This window comes from Corvus brachyrhynchos, unplaced genomic scaffold, assembly GCF_000691975.1.
Source record: "Corvus brachyrhynchos isolate BGI_N302 unplaced genomic scaffold, ASM69197v1 scaffold246, whole genome shotgun sequence".
In the NCBI taxonomy this organism is placed as follows: domain Eukaryota; kingdom Metazoa; phylum Chordata; class Aves; order Passeriformes; family Corvidae; genus Corvus; species Corvus brachyrhynchos.
This window is the reverse complement of record NW_008238447.1, coordinates 701127-714618: the sequence shown is the minus strand read 5'-3', so window position 1 is coordinate 714618 and position 13492 is coordinate 701127. Positions and strand designations below refer to the sequence as shown.

General features: G+C 39.6%; 1 protein-coding gene across 12 annotated transcripts in view; it reads left to right on the top strand.

Moving 5' to 3' along the window:
• SOX5 (SRY-box 5) overlaps positions 1-13492 on the top strand; it is a 601783-nt gene that overhangs the window by 554293 nt on the left and 33998 nt on the right. For all 12 annotated transcript variants that reach the window (XM_017736702.1, XM_017736703.1, XM_017736705.1 and 9 more), the window contains one exon: positions 10542-10719. In XM_017736702.1, the coding sequence (XP_017592191.1) occupies positions 10542-10719 (178 nt within the window). The remainder of the gene's footprint in view (positions 1-10541; positions 10720-13492) is intronic.

Here is a 13492-nt window from a genome sequence, read left to right as displayed (position 1 = left end):
GTTTCTACAGTGTAACAAAAATATTATTTTGCAGTTGTTAATTTTAATTTCTAAGATGCAAGGTTTTGAAAGGAGCTGAAAGTATTCAGCATCTCATGGGGACAAACTATGAGTCTTACTAATGAATCCACCAATTAGTGGTTCATTGTGCCTGCCAGCAATTTGGCCCCAATACTGGTCCTGATGGTGGTTTAATTTCTGCTGGTATGAATCAGGAATAGGATCTGAAGTCTGTGCACCAAGGGGGGCTGAATATTTCTTCAACACTCTTCTGCTTGTATTCTGCATTCAGCAGCAAATAATAATAGAAATAGGTATGGTCAATATGTATATATATGTCTAGATGTATAGAGAGAGATACAGATAAAGATATATAAATATATATCAATAGTACTTACTAAACTTAAAGAGTTGAAAATGGTGGTGTCCCCGTGCAGTTTCATGTCTGATGTATGCCCAGTTTGCATAGAATAAACCGTTTTTCATAGGTGAAAGGTTGTATTGTCTCCAATTTTGTAAGAGAATTGAGACAAAGAGCTCACCCTTTGCTTTCTGTAGCCATGTGCTCTTGTGCAAAACACTAGAATTTATATTTGGTGATATTTTATGATAACTTCACAAAGATGTTAGTGGCCATGTACAGAAGGTTAGATGAGGAGCAACTCACTCAGATTCACAGAGAAAGTTTGTTTGAAAGTCAGGAACTGAAACTGAATCTCTTTGGCATGACCTAAGGAATCAGCAATTAAAAAAGGCATTACTGCAATAATTCCCAACCATTCCCAACAAGTGTTCTCTCAAGTAGTTGACCCCACATGTGGGATCATGGATGGGGTATAAATATTAAACAAATTCTTCTGTGAGTGCAGTATTTACTGAAGGAGCATGTGTTGGCTTTGAACATTCCCTACAGTACCTTTAACTCCCTCCAGTTTCTGCAACTGCTGATTAGATTTCATGTTCCTGCTAAAAGGAGGAGAAACATAAAGATATCCAGCAAGACTGGGTTGTAAAATCATTTTGATTTCAGTGATCTAGGATTTTGTTAATAGCACGCAACTATTAAAGACAGATGAGCTTTGCGTTGATAGTTTTCTTTTGAAAAGCTATTAGTTGGAAAAACAAATTGTCAAGCAGGTCATATCTACAGTTGCAAAACATATTTTGACATTTTTGTTGCAGTTGTGTGTATCTATAAATAAATACAGTATATGTTATCTTTGCACTACATATTCATAGGGCTGTACTTGCTGCCTCTCTTAGTGAAAAATCTACCTAGGCTACATAGAGATATCCAAAGTCAGAGAAAACACAGGTGTTTTCTGAAAAGGAATTTCTTAGCCCCCTGCCAGTTGTCCAAGCTGTTTGAAATATCTTTTCTTTCAAGGTCTGTGGGTGTGTGGGGGGGGGGGGGGCGGGAGTTGTTTTGTCTTTTTTTCCCCTGAATCTTAGCAACTATGCAGCATCCTTGCCTCTCCTGTCTGACCACAGCAGGAGGAGGGGTCTGTTGCTAATTTGTTTTGATATGGTTCACTTTGGTCTGTATTCTTTTTGAAATTAATTCCTTTTGCAGGTGTGGGGTTAGAGGTGGTGGTGTGTTCCCAGCGAAGGTGTCATCCACCACAGAGAGGAGGTGGGAGGCTTTGATCAGTGTGGCTTCTGTTTTCTTGTTGTTCATTTAAAATGTTCCAGTTTGTAATGCTGTTTGGCTTTGCAGATCCTTGTTTTATTTCCTTCCAAGTCTTTCCCCGTCCTTTCAGGTGTTGTTGTTTTTATTGCTGTTCATTCTGCGTAACATTTACTGGGGATTATTCGTTGGAAGGTGGTGACTTGAGGTTCAGTTTAGGCAGTAACAAAATCCAGTCCAATGTCTATTTCCATTTTTTTAACAGACTTGTTATAGGTGGGAGAGGCATTAATAAGGACACAACTCCACACGTTCAGCCTTCTGGGTTGTATTGGGACAGAATTATGCAGAAAGGACTTTAAAGAAAAAAAAAAATTAACGGGGGCACAGACCACTACAGTTTCTACCCAGCACAACTTCAGGAATACATAAGCACAGATCAAACTGTCTGACCTCTGTCTACTTTTTTTGCAACTTCTTATTAAGCAGCTGGACATTTTAGGAGGTTCAGTACAGTATCAAAGAAACTCCCAAACACTGCTCTGAGGAAGAGTGGCTCTGTTCTTCCTTATGACTTAGCTGTTTACTCACTGTGTGAGATTAGACAAATCGTTTAGCCACTTTGTGCCTTATTCTTCCCAGTTGTAAAATAAGGCAAAAGCTGTCAGAGTAATTATGAGCTCTAATTAATTAATAATTCCTATGGTACACTGGAGAAGTGATTTTTTTTTTCCCCCTCTTGCACTTTACTGGTTGCCTTGTATTTCAGTGGGGGCAATTTGGGAGAAGAATTCTTCCTAGGAAGAATCCTTTCCCTTCCTTTCCCCCACGATTTTGTGATCCTCTCTAATGATTTTTACCACATGTAATGTGATTTTCATGGTTAAAATTGTGAAAAATTGGTTGTCATCTTCCCCTGCAGATTTGCAGTGTCTGTGTCAGTCCCTGCTGACCTGTGCCTAAATCACTCCTCCTGCTTAGCCTCTGACTTGAGCTTCTGACCTAAGCGCTTCATTAATAGCATTATACCAAATAAACAGGTGCAGCAGTGATGTGAGAAATTCAGCTGAACAATAATTAGATGCAAAAAGCTAACAGCAGGACCCAAGTTTGGCATGAAGTACAGATGAGGAGGATCCCAAGTGAATAGTCCTTCTGCACTGGCTCATGTTTCATCTTTACTCAACATGGACCCTTCTCTTTTCAGGACCAACCTGGCAAGATTTGCTCAGAAGCAGCTTCACTGAGGCTTTTTTGTATATGAGGCTGCTGAGTTAAATTTTCACTCACTTAGAGATGCTGAATGGGAAGGAGATTTTCGTTATGAGGTGCAAGTAAACACTAAAAGCTCTTTGTTCCTGCAGTTTTGTTTCATGCTGTACTGAAAATCCTTTTACTGGGTCCTCAGCAATGTGGTGAGCAACTCTCACTTCTGCTGGTTCCTGTCAAACAGAAGAGCAAATGCCCAAGTAGAAGAATAATGGTGATAGGACTAAGTAATTTACTTCTGTGTGGATGAAAACGAATGCTTGAAGTTTGGATCTGGATTGGGATAAGCATCCATAAGTCATCAGGTTTCCCTAGAGGTTGTTGTGACTGAAAACTCGTGATCAAGGAAAATTAGCCTAGAAATCTCATACTGGCTGCTTTCCTCAAACACATTGTGCTATTTGTCTGTGGAGATTACTAGCAGAGTTCACAAGGATGGTTGGGCATTTTGACAGTCCAAAGCCAGCCAGAAGCTGCAAGTGTGGTTTGGAGGATGTGTCTCTGAAGATTTGTGAAACTAAACAAATGAATTTTGGGTAAACATGTACCAGTCTGTTCATTTTGCTAAGCTGCATGTCCTGGTGTATTCTGTTGGCCAAGCAGCCTGCCTTGTGCTCCACAAGACCCCAAAGGGCAAGATCCCAGTGCAGTCTTTCCTGAAGACCGTTAAAGAGCTGCTTCTGTGTGCAGAGGTCTGACCAGATGCTACACAAAAGGAAGGCCTTTACCCCAGGTCATCAATGGATAGAGACTTTGAAGAGCAGTTCCATAACTCTCTCCCCAGACACTGCTTTTAGGCTGCCCTGTAACTGCAACATCCCACTCTTCCATGTCTGAGATAGCAGGAGGAGTAAAATGATCCTAGACTTTTGTATTTTCTCCTCTATTATTTCAGCATCTGTATTCCATGGCTTATAGAATAGGTACTACAGAATAAGTGCTGTGCATTGCATACAAAGGTTGTGGCGTGGAGGAGAAGGAGTCATCCAGGGCCTGCCATGTTCATAAACAGGTCATTTTGCATGCTGCTCTTTTGTTCTTCCTATATCTGTTTGGGAATTCTGCATACAACTTTGGGAAACAACACTGCTAAATACAAAGCGAAAAACACCCAGCAGCTCTCTGTTTTTTACTGTGACAACATGCAGACCAGACAAAATCAAAGCTTGGTGTTTCCAGGGCAGTAAATTAGTCTTTACGACGGCTGACTTCTTTCCTGGCAGCTAGGCTTCCTGTAAAGAAAAAAGGAAGGGGAGGATGTTAGGGATCTCTCTGAGAGGAAAAAGTCCCCAGAGAATATCCTCACTGAGAGTCCCTAGGGTTGCAAAAGAAGACTGGGGGAGAAGTCCTCTCTGTCCCAGGTGTAACAAAACAGATTCACTTACTATGTTCCTACACCAGTTTTCTCTGTGAACAAGAATGGAGACTGTGCAATAATCCTCCTAGTGTATAAATCAGCCTTTGGGAGTAATTTATTCATAAATATAAGCAGACCAGAAAAGAGAAAGAATATTTGTCACGAGTATGAGGCAGCTCAGTTTCCCCCTTTGTTTCGAGTCCCATGAAGAAGAGTATTTGGGCAGTATCAGTAAAGTACTAACTTTGGTTGGATAACATACCCTGAGTCCAGAAAGTACCTGCCTTCTGAGAGAAACTCACTCAGGAAAAGATACTCAGCAAAGCAACCCCATTAAAAAAAAAAAAAAAAAGAAAAGAAAAAGCTGCTCTGGGTATAGAAAAAAATCCAGGCAGACATCCTTCTGCACCATCACAGAAGTAAAGGTCTGTGCACTTTGCAGAATCAGTAGGAAAGAACACAGTTGTTCCTTATACCTGCCCTCATCCTTTTCTTTAGTGCCTTTTCCTTTCTAACCAGAGTCTAGTCATGCCTTCTACTTTTGGTGCTGAAACTTGTGGGCAAGAATACAATAAAGCGACTTCTCTGAACCTGAAGAATAATTCTGTTGTGTTTATTACTGTATCATAACCAAGATACCTATTTTTATGTCTTGTATCTGTTTTTCTACGTAGTTAGAGAAATTTCCACCTTTGCAGGAAGGGACACATTATTCTTAATCAAAACTTGAGAATGTGGCAGGAGGAGGTACAGCTGCAGATGAGCATTATCTAATTCACCCATCCTGTCATGTGAACATCCCTGCTTAATTTAATACAATTATTTCATCAGTGAGGATAATATCAGCAGCATGGTTCATTTATACAACATGTTTCACAACTGCCTTTACCTCTTGGCTTCTTATTATCACCACTGATAGTTTCACCATGAGTGGCTTCAGAAGAAGGGAAGGGGATGTGAAGGAAGCTGCCAGTGTCTTTGTGTAAGTGTGTGGACAACTGTAGTCTTGAGGGACACTGATTCCAGAGGATTTTCTTTGCATCTCTGCTGTTGCACCTCGGTTTCTTATGTATTTTGGTTAGACATTTTTGGATAAGCAGGAGACGGGATAAGCCACTGAGGCTGCATTGTTCAGTGGGCAACAATAGCGTCATTGTCTTCTGCCCCAGACATGCCAGTGAGTGCTCCATATTTTGCATTTCTATTGAAATCAAGATCTCCAGGAAACAGAACCAGGGTGTGGGTATAAGACTTTGTTTCTGGTGAGGTGGCAGAGGCAATCTTTTAGAAACCCCCCTCCCTGACTTCTTATTTCTAACTCATTTGGCAGTAATTTGTACTGTCAAGGTCATTTAAATAGGCAGCAAGATGTGGTGAATGTGTTCCCAGAGGTCATGAAAAGCCTCTTTAGTATAGCAGGCTGGGCTGTGCTTATGCCAGGTCATTTAAGCACATTTGTATTGCCAGTCAGATGATACCCAGAGTAGTTCATGATTTTGTAATAAACCCTGCAACCTGGACTTTCAGCACATGCCACAGTGGGATCCAGCACTTGGATTTAAATGACAGTACAATAATTCAGTAACTGTATTTTAATAGTGCACTAATCTTAAAATATGTGAAAAGGAGTGAGATTATCAAATCCTAATGAATCGTCTGGGTTCTTCAGCACCACTCCCCACCCCCACACCACCCTTTTTTCATTCTCTGAGGCTGGTTCATTCATGTGGGCTATCAGTCTTTTATTCAGTTCTTGGTGTTAAAATAGTACCATTTTTAATAAATGGTTTAGATGGTTTCTCAAAATCAGATTTTATCCTCTTCTTTTTCCATATCTATTCTCCATAGAGATGAATTAACCTTTTATCCTAGGAAGAAGTAAATAGAGACAGCATGATGGAAAGATTAGAAAAGACATCATTTCAGCCAACTATTTCAAGATTGGTGACTGCGAGTCAGAATTCCTGGGTCTGTCTGAAGCTCTGCCACTGTCACTGTATGACTGTGGCCAAATCTCTTCCTTTTCCCTTTCTTTCATTTTTTCCTCCCATGTTAATAAGCATTTTGGGTTAACCTAGCATTTTACCTTTTCAAAGGACCATACAAACATTATAAAAACAGTGTGATCCACACTCAACTTGCCAGCAGCGTTTCTGTTTATGTGTTGCATGTCAGGCACTTAAACTTGGAGATTTTCTGTGTCTAAAGTTTAAAATATGACTGCTCAAAGTTATACTAATCCAGGTTGAGTGAAGCTACAAAATACAGGTCTTGAATGTTTTACTTAACCCCCAAATTCTGGTGTAGGTGAAGGGTTCTTTCTTTACTCAAATACCTAGATAGAGCTGTGAAAAAAATCTAGAGGAAATCAAGGATTTAAAGTTCCCTGAATTCAAGTTCTGGTTAATGAGTCCTCCAATCCTGGGAAGCAAATCAGTTCTCCCTCAAACAGCAGCTGTTCTGACACAACTGTGATACAAGGGATGGGAATCTCTTTACCAATGCTTTGCTTTCTGTGGGTACATTTTATTAGCCCTCCTTCATGTGGTTTTGCTTATGCTTTATTCTCTACATTTATTTTGTGTGTGTGCGTGTGTGTGTTTTGTTTTGTAAGACAAATGTGCTACTTTAAAAGAGCCATTTCATAACCTTTAATCAAGATCATATTTTACTTTCATCACATCTGTGTTTGTATTATTACAAGCCTTTTGGGTCTCAATGTCCTCTAGTCTCAGCATTAATTGTTTTGGCTGATATATAAATAAATGTTTGACTTTAACTCTTTAAAAAATATTGGCTTGGGAAAAAAACCCACCTTATCAATGTCATCTTAGAATAGGTGCATTTCAAAAAAAAGGTAGGGACCAATCAATACTTTCTCTAATAAAAACTGAGTGCAGGGAGTAATTCTAGATTCTGTGATCCACTGCATAAAATCAAATCTCCTGGCTGTTGAAAGATACCATCTACCTGAAGGTGCTACATCTGTTTTTTATCTTTTATGTCTCTTACTTGCCCAAGCTGTCTTACACACAGCCCTGGCATGGTTGGGAGAATTCTGCTAATCTGTAAAGTGGCAGAATGTTAGCTGGGAGATTTTATACTTAAAAAATAAAGGTAGACTAATACCTAATTCTTCTTGGGGTTATACAGGCTCAGATCAATAATGAAGACAGTACAGTTCTTGATTTAAGCTGGAAGAGCAGAGGATTTTGAATTTATGGTTGCAGAAAGGGAAAAGAGTAAAATGTTTCACTGACATTATAGGAGTGAAGATCCTAACAGTCATGTTCACACTTAACACAATTGTATGTTATTACTTGTCCCCCAGATATTTTTTAGAGTCCTTTGGAATAAATAAATCAGTGTAGTTCCACTATTGTAAAGGAAATGACTGAAGTTATTACCAAATCGTGATGCAATGTAGGATTTCTAAATTGTCTGACTGAATTTTTAATGCATTTGACTTCCAGCGAGGATTTGAGAATGCTCTTTGAAATAACAGAAGTAAAAATGTTATGAAGACCAAACAGTGAAGTAGTATCATTTTATAAATACATATAATAGCTGAAAATGGTTTACTTATCCTCATTTATGAGAACCAAGCTTCTGTGACCTCTGATTAATTTACCATTAGCCTGAACACACAATGAAAGTTAATGAAGGGGCACTTTGGAATGACATTTATCAGCTCTGGAACTGTCGACTTCTATTATTTCCACAAGGCCTTATATTTCTTGGCTCCAGAGAAGGCTATGCTGACTTGAATGAAGAAGAGCATTCTTACTACCAAGAATAGTTACAACACAGACAGCCTCATTGCTTGATGCCTACAATGGGGAAAAAAACACCTCCTGTGTTTCTAACTCTCATTAAACGAGATCAGAACCACTGTTGGATTTGCACATGGCCTTGCCTTCATACCAGCTTAAAAAAAAGGGAAGAGAAGAGCTGAGAAAAGGGAGAAGCAAGAGGAGGGAAGAAATAAGCTTTATGGGGAAAGGATAGCTGAGGGGCTGAGGCAAAAGAATGAGACTGAAAAAAAGGATGCAGGTTGGAATCCAAGCTGCCTTTGCAGTGTGTGAGAGCCATTCCCATCAGGGACTAGCTGCTGCTCCTTCTGAACTGGTGCGACTCTCAGTCAGACTTCCTTTAGGCAGAGAGCACATTGCAGCTTTTAGTACCATATCTGACACTAATCAGCCCCTTTTGTTGAGACTTACAGCAGAGGTCAAGAATCGAATGTACGTGGAAACCAACCCCTCTTGGATTGAACTGAAAAAAGTCTGTGAGCAGGTTTGCTTTGCTTCTCATGCTGTCTTCCAAATACATGACTTTGCTATTCAGGGATCCTTGTCTGGGACAAGGTCACTGCATTTGGTTGGGTTGTTGGCCCATTTGTACTTAAAACTTTTATGCAACTAACTCAGTACTGATTTCACAACATTATAGTTGGACTGTTGTGAGATTCCTTTATTTTTTAATTGAAATCAGGGGAGCAGCAAAGCAAATCCCCTTCCATTTGGCTAGTATTTTATTTTATTCTAATTTTATTTTATCCTTATTTTTATCTATTGTATTCTAATACAATGGATTTGTATTTCTGTAAATCCCTTCTAAAAATCTCAAATACTGGTTTTACTGTGACATTTTTAACCCTGCAACTTAAATCTCCTAGAAGATCAACAGAACTCTGCTATCTAGGTACCTAATTCACTTCTGAGAGTACAGTATGTAGGCTCCTTAGGCAATTTTATGCATTGATTTTTTCCCATTTATTTTATGCACAAGTTGCCTCTAGGATGGCTTTCAACATCACTTTAAGGATGACAGCTTTGTCCACAGTGCCTCTGATAATGTTTATCTGCTATGACTATCACAAAACTGTGTAGAAATATAACCAAATGGAGAAATATAATCAAATCTAACAAAGGTGCTTTGCTCAAAGGCAACGGAAAAGTTACGTGACAGTGCTTTTCAGAATTGTCTTGTGTTTGGAGACATCTACATCATACTTCCTCAAGCACTAGGCAGCTATAAAATTCCTTCTTTATGGCAGCACACCGCCCTGTGTGGAAAAGAATCAGTGTTACATGATAGTTACAGATACTTTGGTGGTAAAACACTCAAACATTACGAGTCTAATCTCACTCAGCTTTGCATTGTTGTAAGTCAGGAATGATTCTATAAAACTAAACATACTTAAATTTAGGGAGATCAGAATCAGTTTCTTCAGTGCCTAGAGCTGAAACCCAGTTGTCTGATGTAACACTTTTTGTAGCTAAAGGATGACTCTCCTAAGTTACAGTGTCAGACAAGAGCTAAGCTCTTATGTGATTATTTGATCTAACATCACATGCATTAGTTCTGCTTATTTGAAAGTCAGTTAAAAACACTTCTAAAATGCTCCCCTTGTTGAAAATCCTTTTCTTCCTTCTCTGTTGGTTTTTTGGTTTTTTTTCCTTACTGTATTTTACTTTGGTCAAACAAAAATACATTACTTGGCATTTTAATGTTTTTTATAGCACTGTCTGTCACTCTGTGTAATCAAGCCAGGTTTAGGAATAATTTCAGTTGCCCTTCAAAAAATGTCACCCAATTTTTCTATTTTCACATTATAATAATAATTGCTGAAATCTAGAAATTCAACTTTGCAAAAGATAAAAATTCTAGGGCTATGTGCAGAATTATCCAGGTTATTGTCTCAGATTTTGTTAAGGTGGAAAAGAAGTATTTATTTGCTATGGTATTTTTGTGCTTGGAATTCTAAGTCTGGGAAGTTCAAGGGAAAGTACAGGTTAAAACAAAACAAAACCTCAAGAAAAAGGTGCAAAAGAAAAAAAAGACCATAAAAAAACCCAACTGAACCCCCATTCACTTGTTTGCCCAGTTTGGCTAGTGGTGGTCGAGTTTTAAGTGAAGATACTCTTCAGTTTTTACTTCATTAATGAATATAAGATTCAAAATAAAATATAACTGTAACGTTCCTCTTTATTTTCATTATAGAAGCAAATGTCTTGTTGATGGGAATAATTTCTTCAGAGACAGCTCTCACGCAAAGTGCAAATGGATGATGTTCTCTAATCATGTCACACTAATTTTCCAGTTTATCAGTCATTTCAGTTCCAAACTAGAGTGACAAGATGGTATCACATTTGATCTTCATATATATGATACAACTTCTCAGGTTTAGAAGTTCAAATGAGCTGAAACCACTGTCTTCACTTGGGCGGTGTTGTGCCAACAGCAGTTTGGTGATAACATTCTTTTCTCCTCTGCTTGTCACAGGATGAAGTGGCCCAGCCTCTGAACCTTTCAGCCAAACCCAAGACATCTGATGGCAAATCTCCCACATCACCCACCTCTCCTCACATGCCAGCTCTGAGAATAAACAGTGGGGCCAGTTCACTAAAGTCCTCCGTGCCAGCAACATTAGCGAGTCCTTCGGCCAGAGCCAACACAATAGGTGAGCTCAGTCACTCTGGAGTAAGTGTCTCCTCCGAAGGGAAAAGGGCCTCCCCTTTCCTTCCGTCACTGAGACAAATGGGTCACAAGAAGTGAAAGTGGGGAACCAAACTGTTTATAAACACACAAACAAAACAGGGTAGAACAGAATGAAAAAACAACCTCAAAATACAACAAATTCCCTGAGAGGAAACAGACACCCAGGCTCAGACCAGCCGGGGCCACCCCCGCGGGCTCTCCGGACCGGCGAGGAGGGAAGGGAGGCAGTGAGCCAAGGGGAAGGAAAGCGGAAAAAATAACAAGAAAAAAACCCAACAGAACCTTTTCCCAGCTAGCTGGAACACAAAGGAAACCCAGAAAAGCAGCACAGTGCTCCCAGCTCACTCCCCCCCGAGCCCCTGGAACCCCCGAGCCGTTGGGTTGAGCTGTTCAACTGCCCCCTTGGGTCCGTGGCTCCAGTCCTGTCCCCGGGTCCATCTTAATGGCACAGCGTCCTTGGGCGTTGAGCGGACGGTTAAGGGATAAAGCAGCCTCCTAACATCACCCCAGGACACCCACTCATAACAAGGGATAGGTCCTAATGGAAAGGGAGTTTTTGTCAGCCACTGCCAGGCAGTGGGCCAGGAGCTGTCACAGTTTGACCATAATACTCCAGTTGGTTGGTGTCAGTGAAGAAACTCGCAGAGACTTTTCCTTTCAGGAGGGGTATCTTAACTTTTACAGAGTCAGAAAACGAAGACCTATGTTATTTCAGATGCTGCTTTATCAATAGAAGTTAATAAATGCTGTTTGTTTAATGGCACACATTAAAGACAGTGACCTGTCTAATGGTGGTCATTGAAGACCCATGATAGTATACTATGTCATCTAAAAGTGATGGATAAACCTTCAAAAATATCCCTTGAAGTTAAAAGTCTTTAACTTTTACAAAATTACAAGTTTAGTCCCTAGTCTGTCCAAATGCTGAATGGAATATTATTTTACCTTGGTGTAATAAGCAAAGCAATCACCAGGTTCGTTCAAAAAAAACTGAAATTTGTTGGTTTATGTTGCAAAAAGTCTTGACTGTCTAGTTTTACCATTGTTCCAGAAAATAGTGTAATTCTTCCTCCTGCCAAAATTATGTCTTTGCCTAAAGACTATCTAAATAATAACAGTCTTAGTGGTAATTTCATAAATCTGATGTGTTAAAGGGACCGCTCTTTGTGTGTATAAGGAAAATGTGTACACACCCCATTCTTGATCCTTGTAACTGAAATGTTGTACTCCATGATGTGATTGAGTATAACCTGAATCAAGATTTCATTATGTAAATGAAGCTCTGTTTTAGGAATTAAGTGAGGCAGATGTACTTTTTCTACTGTCTGTCATGTTCCTCTCCTAAAGCATCTCCTGCTTGGCCACTTTCAGGGATAGCACAAAAAACCCCAAAAGAAGCCATAGGTCAAACCTAATAGAAGCTATGTCTGTGATACAGCAGTGCTATGCACTGAAATTTATTTGGTATGACACATTACAATTATATAAATATTTTTTAAATATCACATTACTAATTGTTAATGTCTGTATTGTTATTAACCCTACACTCTTTAACTGTGGTACATAATAATGTATTTCATCTTTGATTTGCTTGACCCTGCTGTTCTCCATGCACAATGCATCGAATTTCAATTTTTTCACGTTAGGTTTTTTGTCCTTAAGTAGAGGGAGCATCATATTTTGATGGAAAGTTAAGCATCTGACTCACATCTCAGTGGCAAGACATTGCTTGTTCTCCCCTCTTAGGTTTGAGACCCCTGCAATTTCCTTCTTTTAACAAGGTGCAGATTTTGAAATGCTGTACCTTTAATGAGTGATAATGTAATTGGATAAAAGCTGTGAGGATGAATAGAGCTTTAAAGGTCACTCTTGTAAGAAGAATTAATGTGTTATACCATTAATAAACCATGGAAAACTGTGGAGCAAAAGATAACATACTTAAGTTATTGTTAATGACATGGAGTTCACTGCTGTACATCTCTCAGCTACAAAGGTAGAAAGTGACTTTTTGAGGTTGCTGATCAGTATCACTGTGCATGCTGTATATGTAAGATAAGCTGTCTTTAACTGGTGCAAGAGCTGGATGGACACAGTGTACTTCTAGCAAAGGTTTATCCTTTACTGGAAGACTACAAGAAAGAAAAGCTCCTGAACACCCTACAGCGTCTCCTGCTAACTGCTAGGCCAGATCTAACAGAAGTTACAGCAAGTAGGACTCATTGCCATGATGAAACTATTTGGTGATCTTGAAGTGAGCATGAAATTTCAAGTCACCTTCCAGCAGGAGCTACACCATGAAAAATTTTGACAGCGTTTTTAGCAAAGCTGCAAAGGTCCCTGACACGGTAGGGAAACTGCATCACTTTCTAATCCTGAGTGATAAATCCCTCTACAAAAAGTCACTGGGAAACACTCAGTCATTTGTCAGTCAGTTACCTCCACCACTGGAATGATTGGAGCTGTCAGCACAAGGCACAAGTTGTCTCTCCTAGGTGTGCACAGCCCACCTTGCTGGGATGTGGCTGAGCTGTCACTTTTCACCACCAGTAACTTCAAATTAAAACCATTCTCTGAAAGCAGTTCTTCAGGCTCCTTGGACCCCATGACATGGAGAAATACCTGTGTATTTGTTCAGTTTTCTTTGGAGGACATGAACTCAGAGCCTCAGAGATTATCAGCATAGCTGCACTCAGGCATACAGCTCCACAACCCTTTCCAGAGCTATCCCTATAGTG